General features: G+C 32.7%; 1 protein-coding gene across 1 annotated transcript; it reads right to left on the bottom strand.

The window, feature by feature from the left end:
• Positions 1–283: 283 nt before the first annotated feature.
• LOC149417190 (uncharacterized) lies at positions 284–10,494 on the bottom strand. Its single transcript, XM_089639939.1, has 5 exons — positions 10,433–10,494; positions 5,083–5,758; positions 2,253–2,384; positions 1,517–1,648; positions 284–956 (listed from the first exon to the last, which is right to left on the bottom strand). The coding sequence occupies exons 2-5, from the start codon at positions 5,734–5,736 to the stop codon at positions 870–872; spliced, it is 1,005 nt and encodes a 334-aa protein (XP_089496065.1). The 5' UTR covers positions 5,737–5,758; positions 10,433–10,494; the 3' UTR covers positions 284–869.
• Positions 10,495–10,921: the final 427 nt, after the last annotated feature.

Raw genomic sequence — 10,921 nt, 5'->3', positions numbered from 1 at the left:
ATAAGGTTTAAATTCCCGCTTGACACCATCCGCCTGTTTTGATTTTTGCAAGAAAAAAACATGGCCAAAAAGTGCCTTTTATTCTATTTTGTGGATGTTCAGGCATAAATTTTTTTTTTTTCGATCATTTTATAAATAACTTAATTTGCCACATTATACAATAAAATTATAACCGAAAATGGGTTCGTAAGTAGGAGATTTTGAACTTTAAAGCAGTTTTCATAGGTTTTTACACTACTTTTTTCTGGGCTTATAAAAAGACTTATCTAAAAAATACTCGATTGTTTCAAAGGCCAAGATGTATTCTACTCGCAGTATTTAATTAAAGAATCTGAATCATTTCTAGGCGAATTTTCAAACCAAAAACATATGATTTTGCATTACTACTTATGGCATCGCCTTAAGTGACTTAATTATTCAATAATAATGTTGTCGTGGCGTCTTTTGAACATTGTTGTGTTAATCACAATTATTAACGTAGGCATAAAGAAAAACAAAGATTCGCAATACGTTTGCATCATTCTTATTTTTTCCTCAATCACTTTCATTTCTAATTTTCTATTTTATCTTATTTATTAAATTTCGTTTGCATTGTGCGGTCGATTGGATGATAATATTCATTATTCTTCCAAAACATTGACAAATGATCAAAATCGTTCACAGATTTTTTAAAGCAATTTCGTTATTTTCACAACCCAGAGGAGCTCGTTCCTGTTCTATCAAATCACAGTTTCTACTGTAACTTATTCGTATATTATTTTGTGCTACTGAAAAAATTAATTACCCCTAGAACTCGTAATAAATAAACCAAAACATTTCAGGGTAGTCCCCGATTTCACAAAAATACTCATATGGTTGATTTTATTTATTTATTTGAGTCCGATAAGTCTTGCACCAAAGTTGTTTAGTTTGTCGCTGGCTGATCTAGTTATTGATTTGATGGCATCGAATGGTATCTGAAAATATATGAAAACATTATATTACTTCTTACTAAGATAGGTAGGAAAAATATTAAGTTTAGTTGGATAATTTTTTAAGTGTGGTAGGTAGTTATTTCACCCATTGAAACTTTGATTGAGCCGAAAGAAATCATTATAAGTTCAATACAATCAATCAAAATAGATCCCAAATCAAGCCGGGCAGTAACTGATTTTAATTAAATCTCACTGAGGGAGTTAGTAGGACTATTAATTGGACACTGCCACCTCAGGAAAAGTGCTGAGAGTGGAAAACTCCAATGGCTGTAGGAATTGCGAAGTGGATGAAGAAGTGAGAAGTAAAGAAGCAATTCAACTTGTCCGCTAATGCCCTGCCTAGATGGGAAGGTGGCTCATTTCCTTGGGGAGGAACGTTGTGGAACGAGGAGAGATCGTCAAACACCCAATGACTGTGGTAAATTTTATTACAGCGACCGGACTTCCAAGGAATAGGGTGAAACGTGGGAGAGAGTACAATAAGCCTATGACCTGATCGCTGGGAACTATACAAAGCAGATGAGTATTTTAATACAACTTACATTGATTGCATTGCTGAAGAACTTAGTAAGTCCTTCCGTAGTTCCCACTAAAGCTCTTCCAATTGAGGCAAACTGGTCACCGTCGTTTCCATACTTTTCTTCTTCTGTTATGTTGTCCACGATTGGTTGGGGCTGGCGGAATAATAACAGAAAGTCAATTAATAATTATTTTGGTTGAAGATTCCCGGAAATTAGTAACTGCATTAATGAAACCTTACAAATTATTTTGTTTTTGTTGCACTAATAAAAGCGTTCCTAGCGGCACAAGTCAAAAGCTCAACAAAATCAGTTTCCCTGGAATGTTTTAATTGATACCGCTAGATGGCAGTATACCTCGCCAATCTGTCAGATTAGCATTTGTTTTACCTCCTGCGAATTAGCCAAACACAAACTGAAAGTTTGCACGAAAAGGTAATTTCGTTGGTTAATTCTGACTGCGGTCGTGTGATAAATTTAAGCAGACACTTTGGAGGTCAGAATACACTGTAAACATTGGCAAATCTATGTCAAGTGTTTTTGATAGATTTTTTGTAGGACGTGCCGTAACTAATAAACCTCCCGCAGTGATGACAATTATTATTTAAAATAAAACAATAACTTGGTAAACACTTCCTTACAACCGTAGCATATTCAGGGCTGTATAATACTACTGTTTACTACACAAGTGTAAGTCCAGAAACGAGCTGGTGTGGATAAAATATAGGTATACCTAGGTTTCATTTAGTAGTTGACTCACCTGGAATATCCCACCTACGAATCCTTGAAGATTATCTTTGATGGACTGCTTTGAACTTAAGAAATCTTCCTGCTCGAGAACGGCAGTTTCTAACTTGCGTGGTCTGTCCTCAAATAGTCCTGTTTCTGCTGGCTGGAAATAGTAGGTACATAATTATATGTATGGTTTTTTTATCGTTTCATTGGGAGCATTTCAACTACTTGTACAAACATATTTAAAATCGAGATATCATTTACGTGCTATTTTTTAAAATGTTTTCGGAACAGAACTTGAAGATCGCAACTTTGCCCGACTTTTAGGTAGGTACATTATTTTCAAGTCTTCTGAAAATAATATGCAAAAGAAATTAACACATTTGAAAATGTCAGTTAATTTCAAAACAAATCCGAATTTATTGAACCAGAGATACAATCACTCAGACCGACATACAAATCCGCAATTAGTTAAGTTATTAAAATGCAATTTAAAATTTAATTTTGTGAGTGTTCGTAGGTATAAGAAATAATCCAGTTTATTTTCAAAATTTCATAAGGGGAACGTCACAGCCTCGAATGTCAGAACAGAGTTTCGATAGTGGTCGACGAATTTCAACACGAAAACCGGACAATATTTATGAGTTTGTGATTTAACAGAGTCTGATTTTCAATTAGGTGTGTGTGAAATTCGTCGATGTTCATAAAAACCATTGGTTTCTATACAGGGTGTATCGGCACTAACCCGACAAACTTTAACCAGCTATTCCTTAGCACATTTGGAGTAAAAAATGTTATGGGCACTTTGCTGTCCGGTAGCATTTTTTTTTCAATTAAAAACAAAAAAAATTAAAATTTCCACACCACATCACTGTCATTCGCATTGCGTTTCGTGTTCAACAGCTGTTATAAGCAAGTATGTCAAAAACCGTCTTCGCTCTTTCGCACACACTAAATAATAATAGTTAAAAATGAGACGAATGGTGCCGTGCTATTTCGCTGTGCTTGTAAAAGTGCGCCAATATAGGTACACACGTGCATTATTCAACGGAATTCGAATAAAATATTTGCCAGATGTGTTTTCAAATTTTGACAAAGGATAAAACAGTGGTGACATGTGGTGAAAATATGAATAATAAATTTTTTATTAAAAAAAAACGTTACCGGACAGCAAAGTGCACATAAGATTTTTTACTCCAAATATGCTAAGGAATAGCTGGTTAAAGTTTGTCGGGTACGTGCCGATACACCCTGTATAGGTACAAGGTTTTCCAATAAGAGGTGTTATTTTGAATAGCCCGGTATTTCGGTAGATGTTACTTTTGAAGCTGTCATTTTTTTGACATTTGACAAGTAAAAACTATGCCATTAATAAAAATGGAACGATACACGCTTCAACAACGCATTGAAATTATTAAAATTCACTTGAGTGAATCAAATGCAAATCATTTTGAGTGATGAGACCCATTTCCACCTCGGTGGCTTCGTCAACAAGCAAAATTGTCACATCTGGGGCTCGTTGAAAAGCTTATCTATCCTTAAAGTGTGACTGTTTGGTGCGGTTTATGGTCCGGCGGAGTCATTGGACCTTACTTTTTCGAAAATGAGGCTGGAGCAACAGTTACGGTGAATGGATTGCGCTATCTAGAGATGATTAATGATTTTTTATGACCGGAATTGGATGGTATTGATTTGGACAACGTTTGCTTTTAACAAGATGGCGCTACGTGCCACACAAGCAACGAAATCATTGATCTTTTACGATTAAATATAAAAATAACACCTCTTATTGGAAATTCCTTACATATAAATAGTGATCATACAATATTAACGAGCCTAAAAATATCAACCTTCAACCATTTGTATGGAAACACGCAAATGGTTAAAATATATCAAGACAACATTGGAAGCGCAATCTGCTTGCTTAATCCTTACTAAAATCTATGTTTACACAATGTTATTTAATGTTGAAAACCATTTATTACCTAGGCATTGAATATTAATTTGTTTAACATTTTGTAAACTATATTATGCTGGAAAAGGGGTCATTGCCGCGACTGAGATGGAACTTCCTCTAAACGGGTGACGATAGCCCACATCCAAGCAACCTAAATACCTGCCGTGCATAGCAAATATTTACAATGTTTCAATTTGGAAGGCGGGTATGGGTACCGCCGCCCCGGGCAATATTAATTGGATAATCAACATTTCTGCCATAGGTTACCCCAAGTGTTTCGCTACATTTTGTGATTTTCATCAGGTGAGGTGTTCAGGATGCGCCTGCCCACCAACTACGTGGCGTGCCAGATCGGGAGCGGCTGGTTTGGGAAGACCCTTTGACTTCTCCAATCGGTCTCTCGACCCATCGCCTTGTGGGAGAGATATATTCACACGTCCGTCACTCCTGGACACACTAATCCCTAGATTCCTACCTAACCATACCTTTTTGCTTTCCCAGAACTTCCCTTTCCTTCCTTTCCTTGAAAAAGACCCTCCACACAGCATCTCAAAAGATGAAATAGGCCCTGAGGGAAATTATTTTCCTCAGGGCCTCTTGTGTACGGTTAATATAAAATAGTATATATTTTTAGAAATATTTACTAATTATTTTCAGTTATTTTCAGGTCTTCACAATTTTTATTTTTTACGTATAAACCTACACATTGATTATTAAAGCGATTTAAAGTTTCCGTGAATTTTATTCCAGTTTGTTTCGAATCACTATATTTATTATTCGTAAATTCCAGCTCTGCTACAATGGTGTTCAAAGCTACAGGGACTTACACCACACCAGATCAAAGCTACCTATTGTTCAAAAATGCAGAGAATAAGTAAAAAAAAACTAGATATGTACTTACGATGGAAATTAGACCCCCAACAGCAGCCGCCTTTTCATTGACAGCAGATGCAATATTACCCGAAATACCAGTGGCTGCGGTTTGAGCCTGACTGGCTATATTACCAACAACTTCAACTTGTGCGTTCAGTGCACTCGCTGCAGCCTCATACTGGTCTTCCACAACATTCTTTGCGGTCACAATCCCATCTCTGACTTTGCTAGAAACAGCTGTTATCCCATCGCTGACTTTTCCAGAAACAGCTGTCAGACCATCGGTGAGTGTTTGACTAACAGCTTTGAAACCAGAACTGGCTGTGTCGCTGACTGTGCTGAGTCCAGTGTTGAAGGTATCACTGACACTTTGGTAAACAGGTTGAATAGTTTTACTTGCTGTATCGCTAACTGTGTTAAGTCCACTGTTGAATGTTTCGCTGACAGATTGGTAAACAGGTTGGAGAGTTTTACTGGCCGTTTCGACCAGATTGTTGATCTCTGCGGCTTTTTGGGCAGCTGATTCTGTCAGTGATGCGATTTGTTGGTTGGCTATTTCTACTAATCCTGGATTTATGGCATCAAGGGATAGTCCTATCTTCACTGGGGCGTCTGATGGAGGCGTTGGAGCAGATGAACATCCGACGATTAATAAAGAAATTAATAATATTGGGGCGATCATTTTTGTACTTGTGAAATTTCTTCTGAAAAAAAAGTTGGATTTTAGACATAGTTCAAATGGATTAATTATTTTCAGAATAATATGAAGTGACTTGATAATAAAGTTTGGTGCAATATTCAGTTTATGATATTTACAATAACTGTACCTATCTGTCAATACATGTACGGGAATACCGTCTACTTAAAAACCATGATAATTTCCATATTCCTTTCCAAAGAACTAACTTAACCAAGTCCCAACCTCTTATTTATTTATTTAAGAGAAGCTACAAGCCAAAAATATGTATATTCTTGATATACGTTATATTGTAGGTAATAGGCATCAAAATCGCTTGACAAACGAAGTCTAGAAACGTTCGATTTCAAGCACAAAATTGGTTTTAATTCATTTTGTAAATAATTTTATAATAAACCAAAAAAGTTAATCAAGTGAAACTGTCACAGATAATCTTAGTTATAATACCGTATTTTTTAAAAGTTGTTTTCTTTAAGCGTTCGTACATTTCTAGTGAAAAAAAATATTGTTTTAGTAGTTTACATTTATATTTTTTATTGAGTAATTAATTTTTTATTTGTATTCTACTCAAACGAAACGATTTAATTTATATAAAGCATATTTTTGTTATTCATAATGTTCGCCAATTCGTTATAAAGATTAATCAAAACAGTGATTTAGCATTAAGCTTTGCCTTAAGGTGCTATGAAAGTATAAAGTGAAATGTGGTAATTTTGTTGATATAGTAAAAATAAACATGAAAATTTTATTTTAAAACTGCCTTCAATCCCGTTTTAACCGGATTACCAATAATTTGAAGAGATGTGCACCGTTAATGGAATATTTTATTTATTATTTGTTATTTATGTAATTTTTTATGTAAACCCCTGTTCGTTGTATACATTATAAATACAATAAAAAGAGTTTATATCTATTGTACCAATGCATCAGGCTCAGCTCACGTTAGTTCATTGCCTTATCAAATATATTACATAATATATCATTCCATAATAGTACGTATCACATTTATGATTTTTTACGACTTGAATAAGTAATGGAGTGGATGCTCGTATAGTAATATCTATATTTGGCAGTACAAAAACGTTTTTTTTACGTGGTTAGGTAAATATGATGTTATTTTAATTTAATAAATAGGGGGAAGATGATATGACTGACGTCATTCAAAGTCCAAAAGCACTAAACATTGTATGTAAAAACTAAATTCTTAGTTGCCCCATGCAAACATAATATTTATTTAGCAAACATCTAATGTTTTGTCATTTCAGCACACTTGCAGGGACAATGATTATATGAGCATTATTTCTTAGATTGTAATGTTAAGCTCAAAGTCCCAGTTACGCAAAATTATAAGAAAAAACACGCCTTTTTGTAAAGGTTTCCTAAAATATAAATTTTTTAGTCGGTTTTTGGATAGTTAAAAATCAATTATAACTATGGATATTCACATTAGATGTACAAAACAGGAAATGTACGTTTGTCTACGTCAAAATATAATTATAAAATGGTTTGGTTTTTGCGTTGATTGAAAATAATTGCAGACCCGTAAAAAAAAACGCGATATAATTTTTTATTTTTTAATCTTACATGCTTTTCGAGGTGACCGTGTATTTCACCAAAATGACTATTCAACACACCTACAAAAAGTGTTATAAAGTCATGAAAAGTGATGAAACAAAAACTAGGTTAAATAGGTTACATAGGTAAATGTTTATTATTATTGTAGAAAGCAATCACTTTGTGGTTTGACATATTTAATAAAATAAAATAAAATACTTTTTGTTTTAAAACCACGAGTTATCAATAATTCCCTGAAAATGCTGGAGTAAAGCGAAACCGGTCGGTTATAAAATGATTAAAAACTCGTTGTTTTAAAACAAAAAGTATTTTATTTTATTTTATGGTAAATATTTAACCTAGTTTTTTATCACTTTTCATGAGTATAACAATTTTTGTAGGTGTGTTGAATTTTCATGTAAATATCATGGAACCGTTTTGTTCATACCAAGAATGATTTACATACACTAGGAAAATAAATAAGTTTCTGAGAAATTCAAAGCAGATTGGAAATTAGTGAAAATCATTTAAAATTTCCAGGAACTAGCAAAATTCCCCAGTATGTATTTCTATGGTGAGTCAATTGGCCTCACTAAGTAAACAAAACAATTTCCTTGTGAGTATGTGTGTGGCATTTTTGAATTTGGATCGGATGCATGTGTTGTGCAAATTAATAAATTATAAAATAATATTCTCAAATACTTACAAAGTACCTACCTCTGTTGTATTTTACAGTAAGATTATTTGAATTCTATATTTGAAATTTGTAATATTTCTTTGATTGTGTAGAAATAAAGAAATAATTCTGTTTTTATCTTTACAAGTTACAGATTAAGTACTTGTGTTATTTATTCCTGTTACTTTCAAAAATCTTAGTTAGCCAAATATAGAATTTCGAATTTGAAGTAAATTGCGTTCAATCATTTCCTTTCATAGGCCTTTTGCTTTTTGCACATAAAATTCCGGTATAACGTACCTACTTTAATGTGATTAGATTAAATGTAAAGTTATGAAACCTGTAGAACCGATGCACTGAATGCACAAAATGCGTTTTTAAATCGAGATTAATTATATTATACAATAATGTAATGACTACATGTCTTGTTCTGGATATAGAAATTCTTTTAAAACATGTACGAGGATAAGCTCTTTCTCCACATATCAGAATTCTCCCATAACATATTTGTATACTCATATAAGGCGAAGCACATAAGTACTGCAAAATCATATGTTTTTGATTTGAAATATTTATTGCTTGGAAATATTTTAGACGCTTTAATTAAATACTGCGACTAGAACACGTCTTCGTCTTTTGAAATCTTCGAAATTAATTTCAGTTTTTTTTATTTTTTTTTAAAAACCTATAAAAAAAAATAAAATATAAGGCCTAAAAACTGTTTTAAATATCAAAATCTCCTACTTATGAACCCATTTTCGGTTATGGTTTTACTGTAAATTGTGGCAATTAAAGTTTTTTAGAAAATTATCGTAAAAAATTTCAATATTTTTGCCTGCACTTTGCAAAATAAAATAAAACACACCTTTTGGCGATGTTTTTTCCTTACATAAATCAAAAGATGCGAACCTTATCGCTAAAAACATAAGGACTGTTATTGTTAGCGGCCTGCTTCCAAATGTTACCCGACGTGGTGCATCGACTTAAAGCGGGAAGTTGCGGGATCGATTCCCGCCACAGTGAAAAAGCTATTGACATGTATTTTTTTTAAATTTCATATATTATGGTATGTAAATTATGATGCTGATAATATAACGTAACCTAACTGAAAAACGATTGAATGACTTCAAAATTAAATAATTACATTCTGTTGTAGGTACCATTTGTATGTACCAATATTTTTATATTTACACATTATTATTAATCTATCTTTAGTGTTGATTTTTATGTCTGTCTGATTTCTACATTCATTATTTCTCTTCAATTATATTATTCCTCATTTTGTTGATTTTTCTAAGAATTTGTAATGTAATAGTTTAAATTTTAACAGGTTGATCTGGCAAGGTGATAATTTAGCTGTTAAAATTGTTTGAATGCCAATAATAAACAAATATATAGATACTCTTCCATTATGAAATCTTACGATCCGAAGGTCTAACTTACTAATATATTTTTTTATATTTAAATATTTCGAAATCAACTCAGCTGAATGTCTTTTTTACCCAATTCAAAGATCAAAAAATGTAAAATGGTCGTAAAAAATGATCGTATACAAATAATCGTAAGCAAAATGATGGTATGCAAATGCTCGCAATCAAATGAACGTAACTCTCAAATGATCGTAAGCAAAATCTTCGTAAGCAAAATAATCGTTAGCAAAATGATTGTAAGCAAAATGATTGTAACAAAATGATCGTAAGCAAAAATATGGTAGATTAATGATCGCAGGCAAATAATAAGTAAATGTTTTAAATAAGGCAACTTTAAATAATAGTTAACAATAAATACATAAAATAAAATTATGCACGAACAGTATATAAACGGCGTTTTTTTTAATTTTTGCAATAAAATAAAAAATTAGATCTGTTCTCTTCAGTAAGCAATGCTGTGGGATATTCCATTCCATTCTATTATTCACGATCTTAAATAAAATTACAATCAATGGTAATTACGATTATTGTAAGGTCGAGTATTTAACATCATTTTCTTACTTACGATCATTTTTTAATTTATGATCAAATGCTAATTTACGATAATTTACATTAATTTATGATAATTACGATCTTTTTACATAAGATCTCTTTGCTTACGATCAAAACGTCGGTTACCTTTCAAAATGCATTTTAACGCTTTTGTCTAGCTTACTACCTAAAGTTCGAAAGGTAAAAAGTTCAAATATATTTAAATAAGTCTATAACTATTAATTACTAAACCACAAACAATATTAACTTTTTGACCTTAAAAACCACCGTTTATCATTACCAATTTCAAAGGCTTTAACCGCGAAGCAAAACGCATGAAAATTTAACAAAACCGTATTTGTTGATATAACTAATGATCTTTAGACATGAAAAGGCAATATTTAACTGCAGTTAGTACCAATCTTTTATCGTTAAGTAATTTGTGTTATCTATTTAAGAATAGTGCAATTACAAGTTTATTAGAACTCACTTGAAGAATCCGTGACTAATTGAATGAACTGTCCTCACTAGTCACTATCCGGTACTAGTTACTACTGGATGACCGAATGTTCAACGTTTTTACTTTCACTTGTACGAGTATATCCCCACCTGTCGTGAAGCAGGGTGATCACAAAATGCTGCTCAAAGTGAATTAATGAAAAATGTCATCAATGATTATTAATTTTTTCTCGTGATACGGCAATAAACTATTATTTTTGCAAACTTAATATTTTTGTCGTGAGTATTTAATTTTCTGTGACAAAACGTTCTGGGTTCTGGCGAAGGGAGATATTTTTTATGGTTCATTTAGAGCCGGCATTTCATTAGCTTTTTAAGCTTGCTATTAGAGATTTTTATTTAAAGAAAGAAACATTCCCGGATTACGAATAACCTGACAATATTTGAAAATCTCGCTATCTCTACCGCCACAGTAAGGGGAAAATGTTGCTTGTGTTGCGATGGAGGACTTAGCCAGTCG

Source organism: Hesperophylax consimilis, chromosome 15 (assembly GCF_061612785.1).
Source record: "Hesperophylax consimilis isolate HC1 chromosome 15, BYU_Hcon_1.0, whole genome shotgun sequence".
Lineage (NCBI taxonomy): Eukaryota > Metazoa > Arthropoda > Insecta > Trichoptera > Limnephilidae > Hesperophylax > Hesperophylax consimilis.
Note: the sequence above shows the minus strand (reverse complement) of the source record. Positions and strands in the feature narration are given on the sequence as shown.